Source organism: Mya arenaria, chromosome 6, assembly GCF_026914265.1.
Source record: "Mya arenaria isolate MELC-2E11 chromosome 6, ASM2691426v1".
Classification (NCBI taxonomy): Eukaryota; Metazoa; Mollusca; class Bivalvia; order Myida; family Myidae; genus Mya; species Mya arenaria.
In genome coordinates this window covers 70,371,313-70,394,770 of record NC_069127.1, presented here as the reverse complement: position 1 = coordinate 70,394,770, position 23,458 = coordinate 70,371,313, and the positions used below count along the sequence as shown (strand labels likewise).

The 23,458-nt window shown below is 34.0% G+C and overlaps 1 protein-coding gene across 5 annotated transcripts in view; it reads left to right on the top strand.

The window, feature by feature from the left end:
- LOC128236732 (suppressor of lurcher protein 1-like) overlaps positions 1-22,665 on the top strand; it is a 378,099-nt gene extending 355,434 nt beyond the window's left edge. For 4 of the 5 annotated variants that reach the window (XM_052951808.1, XM_052951807.1, XM_052951810.1 and 1 more), the window contains 6 exons: positions 10,714-10,912; positions 15,549-15,742; positions 17,080-17,121; positions 18,528-18,702; positions 20,275-20,474; positions 21,516-22,665. In XM_052951808.1, the coding sequence (XP_052807768.1) occupies positions 10,714-10,912; positions 15,549-15,742; positions 17,080-17,121; positions 18,528-18,702; positions 20,275-20,474; positions 21,516-21,670 (965 nt within the window). In that variant the 3' untranslated portion in view covers positions 21,671-22,665. Of the gene's footprint in view, positions 1-10,713; positions 10,913-15,548; positions 15,743-17,079; positions 17,122-18,527; positions 18,703-19,420; positions 19,593-20,274; positions 20,475-21,515 lie in introns of all 5 variants that reach the window. The other variant, XM_052951811.1, reaches the window with a different exon arrangement.
- The last annotated feature ends 793 nt before the right edge of the window (positions 22,666-23,458 follow it).

Genomic DNA, 23,458 nt, shown 5'->3' with positions numbered 1-23,458 from the left:
CCCAGAACACTTATTTGAGAGTGATTTTGTAAGGCTACAGCTTTCATCACAATCGAGTTGAAGAAAAAATCTGCTATGTTTTTACTACAGTGTACTTTTTAGACTAAATCAAAAATTAAACTATAAATATAGAAACTACGCATAAATCGCAAAATCAATGTCTAAGCTTTGGCAATAACAAGGCTCATTTTCACTTACGCATTGAGCATCAGATTCAGAAAAGGTAATTTCTAAATTAAACAGACGGCATAAGGTATAACAAATTTTAAATCTTAACGAAGAAAGGTTAAACTAGTCATCAGTGAAAAATATTATCATCAATTGAACATCAGAGCTTTGCCGTTTCTATACAGTAAATTAAAATCTGCTGTTTTGAGTCTGGAATCTGAAACTTAGAATGCTATAGAAAAGATGCAGCTTGTCTCTGTGTAGAGCAGCCACAAAACATAATTGATTATTCAGGTATTTCTATAAAGCGCCAATGCACAAAATTTGGAGCAACACACCGTTCGGAGTGCAAATTATATACGACGAATTAGCTATTCCATCTCCTTCCTCATCGCGCCAACAATGCCCTTAATTATTCAGAGCGGAGTCATTGTTAAGACCGTTCCATTTGTAGATTGCTTCTAGGGCGTGATTTTCTCTCTTCTCTAACGCCGTTTACATAGCATCTCAATAGAATGACAGGGACTTTTAACTTTGTACAATAATACATACAGCGAAAGCAGCATTTCTTCGCTAGAATCATGTCTATTGAAAACTTTTCACCGCGCTCAGCAAACAGAATATTAGCTCTAAGCAAGCAGATATTTTGTGATAATTGTTGTACCTCACCAGAATCGTTTAGTTAAAGCTGCAATCGTTCACGAGTTCGTCATTTACTTCAAGCAGGAATGATTTTTATTAAAAACTGAAGCGGTATAGTGTAGCACTAGTGTGGAGACTTGTGTCGACAACAATTAGACGTTTTGATTTACCTGGTTTCGAATATACAGCGATAATGATTTTTTGCGGATACATATTATAACGATGACATAACGACTGAACAACATGATGATGTGTGTATAATTGAATAGTTCGGATGAACGTTTGGATTTAAAATCTCAACTCTTAATAGAACACTTTTTGGAATTTGTAAACATTTCAATTCCACTTGTTCATGATATGCTCGTTTTGTTTACATATTGGAAGCAGATGGTGGCATTTTAAACAGTTGTACTTCCTTCATCCCAGCTCTAGTCCAGACAGACTTTTATATTATTCACAGAACACGAAAAATGGCACTGTTGTGGCGTGGACATAGCATTTTTCTTGTAATTCAAGCACTTATGATTCATGGTTATAGCGTCAAGACGTCGTCAAGATACACAGAAAATGCGCGTATGTTATTTTGTTCTATTTAACTTCAATGTATTTCGTTATTAATATAGTATTGGGGTGTCAATAATCCTTTCTAATTCATCTAAGTGCTCTTTCTTTATAAATGGGGAGTACACAAAGATGTATATGTTCATTATTTATATCTGGGTTTGATATGTCGAATATGTTGTATTTTGGTGTTTACAATTATTATTTTACTAATTACATTTACGGATATTTTTTTTTAAAAATGTAAGTGTCTGTTCAGTTTATGAAATGTAGAAAGTGCAAATACGCATGAATGAACATTGTCAGTTTAGGAAGTCTAATTCAGATTAATTAAATCGTGTAGCCCCCAGTTTTTACAATAATCTCCCTAACCATATCTAAGGAATGATTCTGTCTAACTTGTATTGCTGAACCCAAATAAGTGGTAAATGACAGTGCTCTAGGAAACAATAGTATGCTTTTTACCATAAGAGGTATATAATTTTCTTAATCAGTTGGTTCTCTGATGCCTTTGCTGACAGTGTACATTAGTGCAACCTGATGTCTTTTTTATTTGTCTGGTTTCAGCTAGAGGATTTTCTGGATATCTTTAGCTTTAGCGAAATTTAGATGATTTTCAACTTCAAGCTGAAAATCTAATAAGGCAGAGCCTAAAAAGTTACAGATGGAATGTTTATGTCTTGTTTAAGTTACATATATGTGAGCGAACTACGGTTCTGAAAAACATTGTAATCGGGAAATTATCTGTTTCGTTAAAAGAACATTATATGTGCGATCCTTTCACAGTAGTCATGTCTTAAGGTTTAAGGCAAACTTATTAACTTATAATTGTGTTATAATGTTTCTTTGTTTCCCTTTTAGATACAACAGCTTTATAAGTTAAGATTTTCCAATGTTTTATTTCGTACTCTGCTACCTAAAGCCGATGAAGAACATTGATGTAGAAAATTTATGTACATATCTATGCAAAGGATAGAGATGTAATCGTGCTGTTTCACTCTAGAAAACAAACACCTTTTTTAACATGTTGGCTTCCCAGTTTGTGTCTACAGATATCAATTCGTCACCCTTTTACTGGTTTAACGATTGGAAGCGTGTGTAATACAAGACACATGTAAGATTCCAGATGGTATCAACGGATATTCGATCACTTCTGTGCCACATTTCTTTCACTCTCTCAATCACCATCGTTACTATGCAACCTCTTGGCATTGTGTTTCACAAAGAGGGCTGGAAGCACCCATCCAGACCCTAAATAATTAATTGCTAAACGAACGTCGACCGATATGCAATGTGTTATCGGTGTCCAGTATTTTTGTCTAAATCGTTGGTGAATTAAAAGCTACGAAATGTAGAATATTTATCATTAGTGAATGACTATTTACTCTGTCTTATAGAATACTCTTCACCTAGCTTTTGAATATTTGTCGTCCAGTTGATATCTACAGAGATCGACCAGTCTCTGTGCTCCTGGTCACTAGTTTCCAGTCGTTTCATTGACCACGTTACATATTTTGTGTATGAACATAGGCGCATTCATTATTATTTTTATCATCAGTTAAATTGTGTTTAATAATTTAAGTGTCTTTCCATTCTTCCCGTACATGGTAAATCGAGTTTTTAAGGCAAACGACTAGACTTAATATTTCAATGATGTAATTAAGTTAGCTGCTAAAATGCTGTATTAATTGAGAGGAAATACACGATAACGATATTAGCAGATGACATCAAAGGATAAAAGTTCATTTATGTGTACCAATTTCTTATCGCTCTCACAATTACCATCATTACTATGCATTCCTCTTGACATTGTGTTTCACAGAGAGAACTGGTAGTCCTCATGCAGACGCTTAATTCTCAGTATCTGACCTATTCTAGATCGATATGTAATGAGTAATGGGTGTTCTTCGTCTAAATAGCTGCTTTTGGGGGGATTTTAAAACTACGATATCAAATATGTTCGTCATCAGTGAATTTAGATTCAAACTAGAAGATATTAATCCATGTATCGCATGCTCAAGGGTAATTTAGGACAATGCTTTATATCTGGAAAGGGGTGATTAACCGGTATTGAGTCTATCGTTTTTCGTTTTATTTTATTGTTTATTTCTAAGATTGCTTTAATTGGATAGTTGTCTCTGATAACCATAACAATACAGAGGAGAAGAAAAGAGAACTGTTTCATGCTTTAATTGGATATCAAATATTAGTCGGTAGTATTATTTGCAACATTGTTTTTGTTTGTTTTTTTTTAACTTGATTCACCATCGTTTGCATTCTGAAGAAAAATCAGAATGTGTGTACATACATGTATGACTCTTTAGTGGATTTAAATCAACAGAATGAATACTTTTAATTGGATATGATTTGCTAACATTAAAACATTTAAGCAAAAATAAATCATTTGCAAATAAGCATTTTTTATAAACAAAAAATGTACCCCATTTCCGAAAAGTTTAATTTTCGTAACATGTCAACACTTTGTATAAGGATTACTGAGAGAAATGCCACGGAATTTCTGCACGTTAGTTCGGGTGCATCTAACATCATCTTCTGGTCTGTTGTTTTGAACGAATAATCAACTTTTAAACGGCGGTATTTCTAGACGTTCAGTCATTCTTTCCCACAGTTGTTTTATATATAGAGAACTTTCCATAAACTAACGATATTTTGTGATGTCTGGATTTATTTGAATAGACGGAAATTGTGTTACTGTGTTGACGTTGTATTCAATTTGTTACACTTGTCTGTTTGAAGATAAATGAGTTTATTCCTTTTGTCAGAGTCTTATAGATTTCAGCCAAATTTCCATAAATATCAGCTTAATAATGATAGATTATGTTAATATACAAATGCCAAGTTTTACAAGTTCTATTGTCAATCGATAGATTCAATTCCTTTTTAAAATACAAGATGGACAACCGAGTAAAGTTAAGTTTAATTCAGAGAATATATAAACATAGACGTGTCCTCATTGTGGTCCATATTTTATAAAATCCATAACTACCACTCTTAACCCTTCCCTGGCTCATATATGTCGTGTTCATATTGCCGATCAAAACACGTTGAAATTTGGTAGAAATATATTTAAGCCTTCCAAGAAGATATCAAATGGCATGCTTAAAATTTGATGGAATTGTCATTATTGTCGTAAGACATCAACTGACTCAAATGAATAAATTGACATCCCAATAAGTACCAGATGTCATGTTTAAGTGGACTGCCAAACACTTTACATAACAAACCATCTCATGATTTATCAATTTTAAAACTACGTAAAACTATTTGTTTAATGAAAATGTCATGGTAGCATCAAGTAAATATCTTTATATTGAATGTATTAATTTTCCTATTAAAAGATGAACTCTTATTCCCAAAAAAGATGTTCCAAACTAATACAAGTGTTTAATTGACAGAAAAGGATGAATACATATCGAAAACAATGTTTTTTATGAAGGAAACTGTGCAGAAAAGACGATATTCCTACCTAATGTGACGATACTTGATCACTGTAAACCTTTCAGGACTCAAAAGTCATATAACATTTGTGCGTTTCAGCCATTAAATACAAGGTTACATTCTTGTTATTAGTAATAAGTAGTTTCCATAAAGCATTACTAGTAAGGTGTATCACTCAAAATTTATGAACTTTATAATTGTGTATGTATAGATTTTAAATACGAGTGTCACTTTAATTTGTAAAACACAAAATCGGCAAATTCTTTCGACGTCCTTTTCCTAGCCAATAACTTAATTGTCTACACGCTTCTATTACAAATTGCCTCAAAGCCTGTTATTTACTTCAGGATAAATTGAAAAGAAATGTCTGGTAGAAACGAAGTAACTTTTTGGTTAGTGAATCCATATCATTTTATAGATTATTGTAATATGACGTTATGCTTAAAACAATGAGCTTATGTTGTTGTTGTTTTTAAATAATGTACGAAATCACATACTTAGCCTGTCTTAGCAATTGCATTGGAATGACTTTAACTCCGTTTTCAATGCGAAGTAGAAATATTACATAAACAACACCCTTGTGTTTATTTCAACACACCTCCTTGAACCGACATTATACAACAGTATTCCAAAGTTGGATTTAACATTCACATTTTAATAAAGACTAAGAACCTAGCATTTCCATACATCAGCAATTTTCCATACTTTACTCGACAAAACTTTATACTGAAGCTTCCACATACGAAATTAGCAGCACTTGACAATACAGTTCGAAATGCAACCTTATTCGGCGATCCTTCCATATTGCGCAAACAATGCCGCAGTGTTTTTATAAAGACCATTATATTTGTAAATTGCTTTTAAAGTGTTGGATTCTCTTCTCTAGTTTGCTTTTAATAAGCACTGCCATAGGATCGCAGACATGTCGAACATACCACGGAATACTATCATAAGTTAAAGGAACGTCTGGTCGCCAAAAAGTCTAATAAAAACTCGCCCCAAGCAAATAGAATATTGCATCTTAATAAGACTTTTGTGATTGTTTGTGGACCTCACTAGAACATTTACAGCTTGTGTTCCTTGAGGTAGCTTTTCGTTTTGCTTAAAGCAGTTATAGAATATATAAAGAACACTGAAGCGGTATTTTTGGGATCAGTTGTATGGGAGTCTGGAATAAGAACGTGCACAGTATTTAGGTGCCTTTAAACGCAACGGCAATAAATGACAGTTGAGGATATGCATCATTGAGATAATGCTGCAGCTGAAATCAAATCTTGATACTTTAAGATAGCTGTTCTCGGATTTTTAAGACATTTAAGTTTCAGTTAATCCCAAAGTGCTCGTTTGTTTGCATATTGAAGGACATATTACTCTTCGTTAAGTGACACAGCTGTGTATATGACAGACACTAGCTCTCATCTCCGACATCATTCACAGAACACGAACGATGGCAAAAGTGATGCGTGGGTGTACCATTTGTCTTGTAATTTCAGTACTTATGGTTCATGGTTTCAGCGTCAAGACGTCGTCGAGATACACAAAACATTCTCGTACGTTCGTATTGTTTTCAAAATTACATTTTTTAACCATCAGATTATACAATGTGACTTCTACCCACGATTGATTTATCCTGTAATGTTTGATATTTGAGCTTTCCAGTAATTATAGGTTTTTGAAAGTAAGTTGTTTTATGTAAATACCAATCCTTAATAGTCGTTTGATTACATTTGGTTGTTCAGGTTTTATTTGCACGCAAAGTATTAACCCAAGACTAAATAATTGTGAGTATTGCTGTACTGGGTGGATATTGAAAGAAGCCAATTGTAGTGCACAACTCCCATAGGAGAATTACCTAGCATTTAGCCATATGTTTTATAGTAAACTAATACTTTCCAAAGATCCAACAAGACGGCTGTAGGGTATTACCAAATCAAATAAAAAGTTCAAAGAAATAAGCAGAATTGTGCATAAGGTGTAAGAAGAGTTCCTCCGACAGCCCGTGAAGTATTTTGTTCCCTACAAGAAAACAATGTTTGCATTTCTCAGGCAGTAGTGCGCAGCAATTTGGTATATTAAGCCTGCTGGTTTACTCATTAAGCATGTACATATAACTCAAGGGAAAAGGTTGTACCTTGATATACTTGAGCAGTGTATTTGGTCTATCATGTTTGAGGTATTCCAGATTAAGTTTTAAGTTAATGCAGCAATATTGTTTTAATAAAACATAAGGTAGTTGCAAATTTCCATTATGTTCTGTATATGTTCAATTTTACCGCATCTAAAACGTACCATATAATGTCGATACTTTGCCTCACAGTAAGTTATTTGTTTTATTTTTCTCAGTCTATGTAGCCTACTAATGATTCATTTTAAAGGTATTGCTGTTCTCTTAAAATGGTGAATGCATTTTCTTTGAGGTCTTAAATGCAATTGAATGTTGAGTTTATATTAGAGTTATCGGTTTTATGGAAAATATCTATTGTTACAAGTATAATATAATTATAAGAAGGAAATAGTATTAGGCTGCCTTCCATTGTAGGGGTATAATTTTCTCAATCAGTTGCCATCCATGACGATTTTCAGACATTCACCTTCAGTACAACCGGATATATTTCGCTTGGTTGCAGCAATACCTTTTATATATCTTACGCTTCAGGCTTATTTACTCAGACAGATATGTCTTTAGCGGAAATGCATTATCTTTGAGGTTTTGTTAATCATAAAATGTAAGTTATCATTGAGCATATATTATAATGTAGGGTTTTATAGATGACATATTGCGTTACAAAATCATCAGAATTTTTTTTTTTTGGGGGGGGGGTGGTGGTGGCGGTTTTTAGCTTAAATTGGACCCAATTAAAGTTTCACTTTACCTTTCTACTTATAATATGATAGCATCAAACTTGTCGAAAAATATGCAATGATCGGTGAATCCGTTTTACCTATGAATTGAGTTTTCTCATGTCAATAATATCTAATAATCGGTCGAATTTAGATGCGTATGTTGCCCTGGTGTTACCAATGAAGTAGGGTTCCAGAAGACCCGTCTTCTGATTACAGAATAATAGAATTTTAACGATCAAGTCCATTAGTAGATGCCAAAAGATACTTTATATCCACGTCTTTTCTATAAAATATTCCCAGCATCATAATTACCATCATCACCTCGACTCCAAAATAAAGAGACTGATAGTCTTTGTGCAGTCTCAATTCTCAAATTCTGATCCAGCATTGGCCTATATATTATTGTTAATGCGTTCTTTGTATAAATAGCTGCCTTTTGGGGAATATAGAGCTATCAAATTCTAGAATTGTTCGTGATGAATGAATGAATGAATTAAGAAACTAGACATTATTACACCACTGTTGCATGTTTAAGAGTAATCGAGGACTGAGATTTCTGCCCAGAAAGAGGCATTTAACCAGCATTTTAGTATTTGTTATTTTAGAATTATTCAACATTGTCTTTTGATCGTTACGTTTATTTATGAGTTGGCTGAAGACGGAGTTAAAATGCAGAAGAACAATGATTTTCCACTGGTTTCATAACCTGATATCTATTATTTCTAGGTCAAATTCGACAATTTAAGCACCTTAAAAAAGGAAAGGAATATTGCAATGAGTTATTGATTGTCTTATCAAATGAAATTAGGCTACTACTCTAGCCGCCACATGTTTCAATCAGTTTCTGGATGTCCAATCGTAAATATATTGATATCATTGATATCAAATGAGGATATCAACCTGACACGGTCATTTTCAATCGAGTATTTGGCATTTAGTTTCATTTTATAGGGTGGTAATTATTTTTTATAAATGGTAAACAAAGTTTACGTTTTTGTTCTATACTCGGTGATGGTCAGTTAAATGTTTGCGATAATAATTATTTCTTACAGAGAGTACATAGTTATTCTTCAAAAGCTTGCTGCATAATCAACTTGAAGTTAAACATAATTAACATAATGAAGAAAACACAAATAACAAAACTGTATTACCATTTATTAGAATTATATTTTATAAACAATAACAAATTTATTATTTGTGAAAATGAGTTGTCTCACGGATACTTAAATCAAGAATCTCGAAAGTTTAAATATTTCAAATATTGTAGGTCCATTTTCATGTGAAGTTGTATTACTACCGTTGACAGTTTTGACAATTTAAAGCTCATATCTTTATCACAAAGACCTCGGAAGACATTGCTGTTCACTGGGATATCGGGGTCTTAAAAGAGAAATCAATATAATCTGCTGACTTTAGATGCAGTAATTCGTTTGAAGTGTACAAGCCTTCAGATGTAGCTCAAGTAAGTGCGATGTAGCTTAACAGGACCTTAAAGATACAGTTTAGATTTTTCATTTTCATTCACCAGTTATCCTCGAACAGGCCTCCCACTTACATATCAATATATTTACAATGTCCAAGTACTTTATATTGAAGGATCGAGACATGAAGATTGCATGAACAGCTTGGCGTTATGACGTCAGTTTTTATTCCATTGCTGCAATCTGATGTTTCAAAAGTTAACGACTTCAAATATTCGCCTTCCTTCTCATATACGTGAAATGTCGATAACATCTATTTATTAAACGCGCTTTATTGATTTTCAAAATCGCAATCGAGCGTTTAAATTGTTCAAACACCCGACACTTTTGAATCATCTACATCGTCATGTATATATGTGGTTGTGAAAAAAGCCCTTGTGCAAAACGCCAATATAATTGAACGCCAAATTGGACTTTTCAATTTACGGGAAACTTCGTTAATCAAATCCCTCCCCTTAAGGAAAATTGAGCCGTGACTAAATTAATCCTTAAAATCCCCCAAAACCAATACGTCAGCTGAAACGCTCCAAATTGAGACTGTAAGACGTGTTTACGGAAGTATAAAGAATTGGCATCGAATATCTATACATCACAAAACTTGTCAATATTTCTTCGTAAAAAGTTGTGAAGTATGGTCCAACCTGATTAGCTTAACTTTCTTCAATTGTTTTTCATTGTAGTTAATTACATAGTTTCTCCTTTTCCCCTAGAGGGGTTTGCTTTAATAATCATCTTAATCACATACAATTTGCTTAAAAGAAGGGAATGACTTTTATGACTGGAGGTCATATCAAAATGTTAAAAAAGGAATGTGCTTCTCTTCTTTTCTACAAAACATATTTGTAACATTGACACCGGGTATACACCAACTATATAAAAGGATGACACTAGACCATTAGGTTTCAAGTTATGCAAGTGGTTGGAATAAATATAATCAATGAATTGCTTCCATTTAATATGTGATGTATGTTTGACGAATTCATTATGCTAACTTTTTAAGAAGCCAGTGAGGCACGTGTGCAAAACTATAAACAAATTCTTAAAGATACTTCAATGAAAAATGTGTATGCACACTTAATTGGTTACATTACCACAGCGAAAATTCCAAGGAAGAGCATAATAGCCAATATGTAACTAAGACCTTGTTTAGAGACGCAATGCTTAATGCGTAACAAACACATTACAGTAATACAATGAAAACTATATGGACACGCCCAGTAGACGAATATTTTAAAAGGAATCCTTATTTAGAGGGACCAAACGACACCATAGTACCATTTTCACTATATGTTGTCAAAGCAGTTTCGATCAATATGTTTAAGTTTTAATGACAAAGCGTATATTGGGATATATTTAATTTAGATTGCATTTCTCGATGTGTTGGTAATGTGTTTGATGTATGTTCATGTTGTGTGCCTCTTGGTATGTGTTTTTAAAGCCTTTAAAAGTGTAAAATAAAGGCAACTTAGGATGTCTAAGGATAAATATATGTTTAACATTAAGGCATCTGGGGATTTATAGTAAGGTTAGCATTTACACCAATTACCCTTTGTTTCAGTGGAGAAGTGCAACGAGAGTTTTGTGAGCAAGCCTAACAAAAAGAGTGGTACCATTCTTAGTCCGAACCACCCGCGAGTGTACCAGCCAGGTATCATCTGTCAGTACGAGTTCGAGGCAGCTGCACAAGAGAGGATCCAGCTGAAAATCTCCAAGCTAGACCTTTACTATTCTGGTGGAGACCCATATGATCCGTATGGGTGAGTTGAAACAGCTATATTCCCTTATCATTATTAGATGCATTAGATAGTGTTATTTAATTTGCACCAAGTTGGTAGTATATGTCTATTTGTGTTCTGAGACAGCGGAAACCAAGTTGAACATGTCCATATTAGACCTCTCTTCAGTTCTTGCGGAGAACCTTTTGATCCCTATGATTAGGTTTAAGTAATTTAATTAGTAGTGCTAAGCTTCTAGTATGCCATAGCCGCTCTAAAGAGAGTACTGAAACATAAACTTTCCAAACTGGTTATCAAGATGTTTGTATTAGATCCTCATGTTTTACATAAAGCGGTTTACGTAGGTCTTGTATCAACTATAAGAGATGAAACCACCAAACACCAAACTCTACCTCAATCTGAAATGGATCAGTTATTAATGATCCATTTAGATGTCTATTGTATGTGACCAAAGGAGTTATCTTCGTCTCTAAATTGTATAATATAGTGTTGTGGAAATTTTATTATTGAGGTATGTACCCCATACTCTTCAGGCGTGAGACCACAGATATTTTTACTATATGTTTCATATAGACACTAACCTGGCGTTTCACTTTAAAACAGTCCCAATTGAAAAACAAGTAACTGGCTGCTGTAGAACAATACAGACACAAAGTGTAATCACAAGAAAACATAGGGTTGACCATTGCGTTTTCTCACAAAATTGAGTAGTTATACATGACCCTGAGGTCAAGACGCAATAAGGCTACAAACAACCAATTTACATAGTTCCACATGCAATGCTGTTTCCATTTTTACAGTGAAAACAGTTTTTGCAATACAGTGTCCAATTATGTTTAGCTCTATGCAAAAAGGCCACCTGTTTCTCCTCTTTCATTCAACTTTAATAAAATATTGATACTTGAACACAAGCACTCTTTTTTCTGTATTCACATCCAGCTCTTGGTCAACAGGGGGCAGATAACTGTGGTCTTGAGCCTTTACGGGAGTAACACGGAGCATTAAAACCTTTCAAATTACATAAACGTCTTTTTGTAAAACGGGTTAGATGGTAGGCTTAGAAATGACGCCTGAAAACAAGCTCTGGTGTAAACTTATTTGAACTGGTTCCTATGAATGTGGCAGATTTGTATTCACAGTATATCGATCGCAACGAGCGAAATGAGTTACATATTCCCTCAATACATTTAGGTTATAAATAAGATAACTTTTTTTTCAAATATATCAGGTTATGGCGTATTGAAGATGATTATTTTACAGTTCCCGTCAATTCTGTCCTTGTACGTGATCGTGTATGTAACATTTGAGCCATACCTCTCAGACCTTTATTCATTACAACATGAGACATATAAAGGATTGTAGTTTTCCGACCATTGGTTTAGGGAGAAGTGCAAATACCAATTTTGAATCTCGTTTTCGCTAAATTGTTTCTTTTATTTCATTCACTTGTATTATGTTGATCTTATTTCTAAGGATAAACGTTATTTTTTTCCGTATGATATTTGTCTTGTATTTGTATTGCATGTAATATTGATTATGTTTTCAAAGTTAAAACATAAATTACATTTATTGCATTATTTTACATAATATCCATTTGTGCATCAGTACTGTGTAACGGCTGGTGATCAATAAACATTTCCAAAGTCAATATCTTCCAAACCCAAATTGTTGATAATTTTTGAAGTGAATTTTGTGGGGGATATCAATTGTCTTTGAAATTAAAGCATTTCCTTTACTATCTTATAGCACTCATTTCCTCGGCATTTCTTTAAGTTTTGCGCGCGCTTTTTTCGTTATATGATTATTTACGTTTCGTCTGGTATATACCGAATAGGGTTTCAACATTTCGGAAAACATTTGACTGATTGCTGCCTACACTATCCCTGCATGCGTTGCTGGAGGTCTATTAAACGTTTGAACGGTTCCCATGGCAATAATACGTCTTATCGAGAGCAAAAGATCAAGACAATAGCTCCTAAGAGAACATGAAGGAATTTTATCATCTGGTATCAGATGCAAACTAGAAATAAATAAGTCGGATGTAAGCAGAAAACCGAGGGTTGTACTGAGTAGCATCTGTTTTATTATTGTCATAAATTTCAAATACATATCATATAGATATTTATGGCTTTCAACATGATAATACTTCGAGACACTGCACGCTGATCGATATAGCTCTTAAACTGATACCAATGTCTGTACAAGTGTACATTATTAAAAAAATTGGAATAAATGTAAATCATATGTACGAAGTAAGAGACAAAATGTGCAATTATGTTTCTTTTTCCCTGAAATAAAATATTCATAACCATTCTGTTCAGACTGCATTAATGACGTTATTGATCTAGCCGTAGAAACTAGCGGGAAGAGAAGCTTTGGCAGAATGCATATCTTTTGAGAATCTATTGTTTTGGGAGAGCGATTTTCCGTTCCGTTTTATATTATCTGTATTCAAGAAAATGCGCTAGAAAGCTGCAGGCTAATACAGTGGAATCGTATGAAAATGGTTATTTTGTGTAATATTGAAATAAAAAATACGGATAAGACTGCAAAGACTGTTGAAGTGAACGTAGTTAATGTCAGAATATTTTGAAACCATGGCAACTTATTGATTAAGTAAGAAGCAAACACACATGGTTTTCATTAGAGCTAAAAGCTCATGTTACCTTGAACTTTTATAAACACAAGGTGTAAGCTTAAATCTGCATTACATCCGAAGTCTGAAAAGACAGAACCAGTTTGTTTTTCACTGTTCATTACAGGCAATGGTTATTCCAACACAATCAATGCCGGTTAGATTCGGCTATATTTTAGGCGAACGTCTGTTTTTAACACTCAAAAAGACATTATCAATGATTCCGAAGGATTAATTTGTTAACGAACTAAGACTACATGCAGTTTGGGACTGATGATAAAGAAGCAAGTAGCTTGCTGACTTTGATATATCGTGCTTTTCCATCGACAATGTTTTATTGAAACAAAAGTTATTTTGTACCACAGAAGTGTTTCATTTATTGCACTGTACATGTACTGACAAAGTAAAACCATACATTTTTACTTTCGAAGTTGTTTAGTTTAGTAAAGGGTAAATGTATTCAAGTAAAGTGTTAATATAACACTGTTTGCCCTCATGAAGAGGGCAGTTGAGGACGGACTTTGCGTTACCTATTATGTAGGCCACTATAATTAAAAGGCTTTTTGAGGAAAACCTAATTCATGGTTTACGACTCCCACTCCAATCAAGTTTCTTACAAGTTTTGCTTAGTGTCTCCTTTTATTGCCTCTTTGCTGTCTAGCCTCTAAATGCCATTATTACTGAATTGAGAATGCTTACCCACACACCGATGGTAATATATAATATATTAGCGCATTCCATGTAAGGGAGAGAGACGATTGTGTCTTTTATGCCCCTATAACTTTGCGGGCATATAAATTTGACCTTGTCCGTCCGTCCGTGCATGCGTCCGTGCGTTTGTTCGTGGGCCCGTCTATGATTCCGTCCGTGATTCCGTGTGTTCGTCTGCAAGTATTGTGCGAACTTGTGTCGCTAAAAACTCCAAAACTTTAGTACAAAGAGTCATGACAGAGAAAGGTAAATTTCGAATACCACTGCACCTAGTTTGTGGACCTCATGATTTTAATACACTTTTATGGAGAATAATTTTGTGACAAACACGGCATATGGTGGCAACCGTGTCATATGGACACATTTCTACTTTTTAACTCAGCCTTCATGAATCATGCGGGTTTTAATTATCAAGTATGTTGCTGATAAAATTTGTATTTCACACTTAAAACATAATTTCATCAATAAGTGTTCGCAGCAGTGGCATTTTTTTATCATAAATTAAAGTCAATAGTGTTCCAAAATGTGTCTGCTACTGTTTTGCACTTTTTGTAGAAATTATAAAGATACAAAAGTACCATTTTATAATAAATTGCCGTAAAATGGTACATTACACATGATAAAAACCATCTCAAAACAGTGGGTATGCAGAGGATATCTTTTTTTCTTTCGTTAACATGATAATGACTAAAGTCCTCTTGATCATTCACTTAATAATCAAACTACAAGTATAAGCAAAACCAACGCATACTGTATGATTTACTAATTCCACACCTGAATTATTGTAGATTGATAACTATTACAGAAACAGTATGTATTTCTTTTTAATACAAGTAATGTGCACAATACTGTGTCATTTAGTGTCAGCTTCATCGGTTCGTGTTCTATAAGAGAAGTGTTCTTTTGAATGTCAAATAAGACACGAATATTTTATTGTACCCAGAAAATGGGCTCGTTATTCATGTTACATGTTACGGAGATTGATCGAAAGCACAATATACAGCAATCAATTAAGTGGAAAAAATGAAATGAAAAAGGTAAAACAATTTTTAAAAATTCTAAAATAATCAATAATCTAACATATTTATACTAACTATTAAATCAACAAGGGGATCTATCGGATAGAATCCAGCAGTCAAAACTTGAGTGAGCATGCTTAAAGGTACAAATACCTACTGACGTACATAGAGACACACAGCGCCACGACACAGCGAACACAGAATAGTTTGGCATTCATTAATCATTATTAATAAATGATTGGCTAACCGCCACATGAGAGCACAATTCAACGCTTATTTTTATTACTTCCAGGTGCAGTCACCAGGACAGCCTGACGGTATTTATCTACATCGATAACAAAGAGGTGAAGCTTATCGAGTTTTGTGGGCGCCAGGCCACGCATCCTCTCATGTCCAACGGACCAAGGATGAAGGTCGTCTTCAAGAGCGAGAGCTCACAGAAGGACAGTAACTCAGGATTCCAACTTGACTTTAGCTTTAGAACAGGTAAAATGTATATCTTAACATCACTTTCGTGAGTCTTATAATTAGACATAATTGTTCAACCATGAACATTTTTACTTGAATTTATTCACCCAGCCGATAGGGTCAGCAGCAAGTATCGCTAAGCTCTGGTATTGGGTATAATCACTTGTCAAAGCAATCACTTTGATCAGCAAATGTTTGCTTGGAACGTACACATTGCACTGTCAAGTCGGGGTTTTATATTAAAATATAGTTTACCTACATAAATGTGTCCCTTCGTTGTATATATAAAGTCGATCGGTCCGTATATTACTGTATTGTGAATCATTTCGAGTTTTATGACGTCAGTGGTCCATATCATATGTTTGGCCACATCACACTCTCAAGTCGGGTTTCCATATTAAAATAGACTATGCTTTCATAGCGAGTACTACATTTTCAAATTTGAATTAAAATGAAAGTTTTCAAGACATGATCGATCAAATAAGTTGGAACAAAATATAAATACGTTCATGAAAATATACCTATAAACGCAACAAAAATAACTGGTGATTAAGCAATATTTGGACCTGGTTTTATGATCAAGGTCGAGTTCCACTGAAAAAAATCTTTCATTTTCTTCGGGATTGTGCAGAAATAAAATTCAGAATTGATTACACTATTTAACTGTTCTAATGGAAATAGCAATTTCCTTTTTGTATTGGTTATTCATTTAAGTTGTTAAAATTTGATTGCTATAGACACTGCGCGTAATTGAAACAGGGATTCAAAGATATGTTATTGAATATACTGCGCTGTTGTGAGGCTAGCTATATTCAGATGGGAAATCAGGCATAATTCGACTCCCGCAGATCATGTCTTGAAATGTAAATCAGCCATACAATGCTGATCATGTAATTTCATCCCTCAGTAAAGCATGCTTCAATCAATTTTTAAAATAAAATCACAAAAACATGTTAGGGTAGGATAAACACTTGTAATGTACGCATATTATGCCAATGTAAAGCTAGGTTTTGAACATCCTGTCAATGGCTACATGTTTGACACTTAGCATTCATTAATGATTAAATAGGGTTTCTCTAAAAGCATTGTCCATTTCTAGATCTCATGTTTTTACCCAGATACTAAAGACTTTGTATTCGATACAACAATGGAATAAAACAGACATAGGCGCATTTAAGTATCGTCAACAACAATTCAACACACATGTTTATTATACTAACCTTTACAGTCTCGTAAGCGTACAACTTTCATTCAATTGGCTTATTCAGTACATTTTATAATTACGTCATGCTTAAGGTTCTAAGTGACATTGAATAACGAAACAGTAATAACTCCCAGTTTCATTTCTGTTGCAGATTTTGGTGTTCAGAGTGACGGAGAACAAGATGATAGAAAAGGTGAGACGAAATTATTAAGCTTTTTAACCCATAAATATGCTTTCATACAGAAAAATAATTTACTACATCGATACATAATTTTTTGGCAAACCTTGAAATACTCTGCGGTAAATTATTTTTGCTGTGCAGTTATCACTACTGGTTGACGGTACATTTCCGAAAAGGGCACAAATCCCAAACACCGGCTAAAACGCGCGTTTGTTTACCGTGATCGATTATTTGATGATCTAGATCAAAACAGAGGCTTGCCTTGGTCACACTTTCGAAGTTTCATCTTGTTTTGTTGAGTTTTTTTCTAAACAAAATGCCATTCAATGTTTAGACGCTTAAAGATCAAAATGTAGCACACGGGGGATTGACGTCAGAGGGCGCACGCGCATCTTTAGGTTTTGCAGTTATGTTGACCTACATTCAAGATATTTATAAATAGAAATCACGCTTTACATTTGAATTTCATGTTTTGAAAAACATCGGAACAATAAACAACTTTGCAGCTAAGTGTTTATTTAATATAGCATACTTATTCATTATAATTATATGACCATGTAGTTTCGCTTTTCAAGTGTTCGGTATTTGTGCCCTCTATAGCATAAATTTAAGGGTGATTTACCGTCTATAAAATGAACGATTTTCGACATAAAAAATGATGAACTCGTGAATCTGTACTTTGACAGATGTTGTCACATTAACCAAAGATGTTTCAAACGCAATTTTAACTTACTACAACAAAAACTCTCCAAGGTAATTGTGAAAAACCTCAAAAAGTGTTGGGATTTGTGACTTTAGCCAGTACATGTCACGTGATGACGAGCAATACCAGGATACCACGTTCGAAATGTATCTTTTTGATGTACACCATTTATTATCTTAAAAATTTAATCAAAACAAGAAGTCATTGAGAGGAAGTCAATCATTTTTAAAGGGTTATATAGCAATAAAGGTATCATTTACGTATTGGCATAGCTCTTTTCAGGTGATCACATTGCAAACGATTGAATTTTGACATGACATGTTTTGTCGTTTTAATGACTGAGATACGTTTTTGAATGCCAGTTGAAATATGTAAAATACCAAACATTTTTCTTTCAAATCTTCAGAGTAAATGCATCGTAAATAGTTCATCATGCTCAAATTCAACCAGAGCAGAATAACAGATAAAAAGCAAAAGAAAAATGTTTTTATAGCCTTTTGGGTGTATAGTCATTTTCCAAAACTCTTTCTTATTGTACTGATAATTGAACTTGTATTGTATGCTTTTATGACGCCATCGTTGAAGACATTTTTATCTAAAACGAGGCTATCGTTTTTACATGAATGATACAAGCTTACTTCAAATATTTTGTTAACACACATCCTTGTTGACAAACTCTTTACACCCTTTAAATCATTACATGCTTTTTGTTTAGAATGCACATTCATTCACGATGGATTGAAGATCCGCAACGGTACATTTACCTCTCCTAACTATCCCGGGTTATATCCCCGGAACACAATATGTGAATATATTTTCCATGGAGTAAAGAAGAGTAACGAGAAAGTGCAAATCTCCTTCGCTAACATGTCGCTGTACGGGTTTGGAACGTACGTTACGACTCTATGCGTTTCCCGTTGGCAGAGTAGTCTTCCTTTGTCTCGCACTATTTAATGGCACCTGATGGAGCTCCGCCATATATAATTGAACATTCCAGAACTGACTGAAAAAATCACCCTTTCGTTATAAATATTTAACCATAACAAACCCCATCTACATTTAAAAACACTTATATTTACATTGGATTCGGAATTGAATGTTCTTGGCGGAGGTCTATTTATAGAATCTTAGCAATTCATTATAATCACATGTTGTTCCTTTTCCTATTGCATGTGTTTGAATGGTATTGTGAAAAATCAGCAGTATATGTCAATATAACAGCAAATAATTTGTTGCGTGGGCTACTATTATGATTTGGCACTACTTAAATATTTATAAAAGGTAAATATCAACCGCCCGCATGGCATTTTATTCAAAACCAAGGGTCATTCTAATTTCGGAAACAAAAACCCTGTTATATTGCCATTTCCAGCAATGGAATGTATGTAACTTCGGATCAATGTGGTACTTGTATTTGTATCGGCTGTAGCCTCATCAAACAACCTGCCAGGTCGAAATAACCTCGAACACAAGCATCGGAGGAGGAACATTATCCACAGTATGGTGCAAGGCAGAGGGAATTATCTACGATGTACCGGGGAGTAGCATAGATCCAATTTTGTTTCAAGCTTTGTTTTTGTGACACACAGTGTTTTATTTCTTTTACAGTGTGCACATTCATATTTCGCAGTACATTGCATACACACGGGTTTTTCACGTCACCCAACTATGGGGGTCAGTATCCCCGTGGTACAGAGTGCCACTATATTTTCTATGGAAAAGACAACGAACGAGTGGAGATTGAGTTTCTTCATTTTGATGTCGATGGAATTATCCCTAGGTAAAGTCTAAAACCACGGCTATTCTCTAATGTGTGCAATAAAAAGGACCATATGTAGTTTAAATGGTAATTAACAGTAAGTCGAAATATTTAATTAATAGAAGATTGGGAGGGACTTATTGTTTTCACTCATAAATTGTTGTCATTTTTTTATTTATTTTTTTTGTCTACCTTACGAAGCATGGTGTCATTCTACTAATATAATAATAAGAAGTACTGTTATTCTAGGTATTTCTGTAAATGTTGTTAAATATATGCATTCCCTATAAGTATTACCATTTGTACTATGAACATCAAATATATGACTTTTAGAGCATTATAATTTCAATTAATACGTATGCACATAATAAATGTTACTTGTATATCTGTTGATTTCAATCGAACTGTAATATTTTTAATAGAGTATGTTTATGCCAAACCATATAATGTGGTGTTGAAATTGCAGTTTAGTTAATGACTATATGGTTAAATGTTAAAAACGACTAACATCCTAAGTAAATTGATATAAAAAAACATGCTTAGCAAAATCACCAACTCTTCGATGCAAATCTTACGAAGATTTGTTTTCGAATACTGGTTCGCAATATTCACTCAAAGATTATTACTAAAAAAAGATCTATTGTGACAACAAATTCCATTGGAATAAGTGCATCAGAGTGCCTCAAAACTTACTTTTGAACAGGTGCGATGACAAGACAGATAGCGATAGTGTCTCTTTCTCCAACTTCCTCAACACTGTAGACCGGAAGCTGCCTAAATACTGTGGCCAGCGGCCCTCTTACCCATCGGTAACCTCTGAAGCAGCTTTTTTCCGGGTCACCTTCAGATCCAATGCTATGTACGACGCCAATGGATTCAAAGCGAATTTTAGATTCATTAAAGGTAAATATAAATTGTCGAAATAGTAAATTACTTTTGTTCAAGACAGTAGGGTAGTATTCTAAAAGGGTAACACCGTCCTATACATATCCGATCGATTGATATGTTCGACGCAAATGGTATTACTGTCACACCTAGGTTAAAAGTGTATATATAAAGTTGTCGAAGCCATGTGCATGAGAAATGTACAAAACCACTTTGCTGAATGCTAAATGAAGGTTCATGAAAGGCTTTGAAGTATTACGATGACGAAGCATTGTGCTAAAAAAAAAACATGTTTAAGGTTAGTTTTAATTTCATGAAAGGTAATTTTTATGCTGTCGGAGCCTTTTTTTGAAAATATATACTACGCCAAGAGGTTTAAGGCTAGTTTTAAATCTTAAAAAAGTATATTTTAAGTTGTCGTAGCCTTTTGAAAAATATATGTACAACGTTAATGAGTTCAAGAATTTTAACTCAAAAATAAGTTTTCCAAAAACATCATCTTTGGTCTTACATATCTTTTATTGTCATAGAACTTTCCAAAACAACTTAATATCTTGAAATATATATACAGTGAATATAATTCGTAAAATGGATATCCTGCATTGGGCAATCCGTTTTTATGTTATGGATCAAAACGAAGACATATGTTCTCTTATACAAGTTAAACGATTCGTAAAAGAGATTAAACAAACCTGTACATTTCCAAATGCTTCGCCTTGTACACTGATAATTATTCATTGAACATTTTATGCACGAGTAAATCATTCATTATATATTGAAATAAGTTAAGAATATATCAAAACAGTTACGCGTATAGTGAAGCAGATGAAATTGAATTTTGGTAATATTTTCATAACTGTACCTTGTGCACAATATCCCATTCAAGCAGATGATTTTGTGCTAAATTTTATAGTGTTCTAAAATAATTCATTTCAACTTTGGATGTAACCCGCTTCCATTTTAACATTGTATCTTCACTAAAAAAAACGTAATTTTAAAACTAGAAATGTGTCTAAGCCTTTTAAAGGTTAAAGTACTTTATTTTATTATATTTTACAGACGTGGTAGAGCAAGACACACCTTCAACCACATTTCCAAATCCAGAGCCGATTGGGAGTGGTGCCCGGCTCATTAATGGGAACTACAGCTTAATTGCAATCGCCACACTTATTTACATTTGCCTGTCTGTGATACCTACTGCATTTGACGTCTAAATAATGGAGCTCCTTCTGTGCGATTTTGGTCCGAACTCGCTGATAAACCATTAGAAGTGAAGATAATGGAGCTCCTTATGTGTGTTATTGTGTACGTAGTCGGTACAGGAAATGAGGGAGCTCTTTCTGCGTGTTTTTGGATTCGCATTCGGTGATAAACATGACAGGACGGCAGCCCGTCTGTATGAAAAAATGACGGAAAAAGTAATCGCAAGCGAAGATGCAATCACAATTGTTTTTCTTTTATTGAAAATTAACACGTTCATAAAGTTCAGTACTGGTTGCACTCATCACAATATGCATTCATAGATACGCAACATATCACGCTCAGATTTGCGCATGGTTTTTCGGAGCACGCTCGGTTATTTTACGGACCACTACGGACATTACCGAGTAGTTGCGATTGGTTAAGGAGGATATAAAATCTGCTGTTAATGTTGGTTCAGTGTTCATTTTGTGTTTAATGTGAAAAGGACAAGGTTTGTAGTTGAATTTTTTGTGTGTGGGACCAATTGTAATGAAAGGATCGGTCATATTCTTCTCATTTTCATTATATTTCAAAAATGTGACTATATACTAAAATATTTTTTGTTTACATGTTATTCCATCCTTGATACTCTGTATAAATCAAACAGCTAAACATGTGTTACAATACCATTTCTTAAATAAGAACTTATTTTGTTTCTGTTGCTAACACTATATATTATGATTTATAAATGTTGTATTGCATATTCAGTAGAGGCCTAATGCGCATAATTATGATATCTAGACAAATTACAATTTCATGCAAATGTTAAGTAGTTACTGTTGTATCATTATCATACTAACAAACATATTCATTTGTGAGAAAGGACCGTTGTTGTTATTATCTGATCTAAATAAATGTCTATATACTTCTCGTTTGTACATAATCTATGTGTGTATCTCAAGAACCTATCTGTTTTGATGTATTAAACTCTTATGAATTTTACTTTGCATTTGAATAAAAGATTTTATTAAGCAAAGTCGCATTCTTTCCTAAGCAACATGCATACGAAGGGGATTGATATTTATTGTCGAGCCAGCTAGTGGTTGTTGGACATAGCTGTCATAATGGCGTTTTATTGAGTGTACGTGCATATTAACGCACGGTGGTGAATAGCTTATTCCTGAAAGGATTTTCAAATAAAACCTGAAAAAAAGTTGAAGAACGGTGAATCACTAACAAGGTCCATGTCTGTAAGTCAGACGTGATGGTCACGCTGAAGGGTCAGTGGTCAAAATATCTTATATTTTTATTTATTTTGGCTGTAAGTATGTCATGAATCGAGATATTGTTAAGTAATTATGCTTAAAATGTTACTACGAAAGGATTTTGCGTCGTGTTCAAGATTAATTTTGTATGTCAATGGACAAGGTCACATACAGGGGTCACAGCTCATATTGTAAAACATTGAATGCAATAACTTATCGTTTCTCAGAACAGTGTCATAAGGCTTATGAAACACCGGCGGGCTCGACATTGCTGGCGTCTAAAACATAGAACTAAAGCTCTAAGTTAATATATGTCCCTTATATCCGTGTTCCATAGTTCCAAGTGGCACAGTTGACAATCATTTCAAATGCGTATAGCTAAACTGCTTTTTAATTACTGCTTAAGAGTTCAGCATATTAACCGCAAAGTAACGAATAAAATTAATATGTTCTGTAGAGTCGGATTTGAATTAATATTATTCAACAAAATGACTGAAAGTTATATCAAAAATATTCTTATAGATTTACGAGAGGTGCGCACTAGTTCACTGTCAC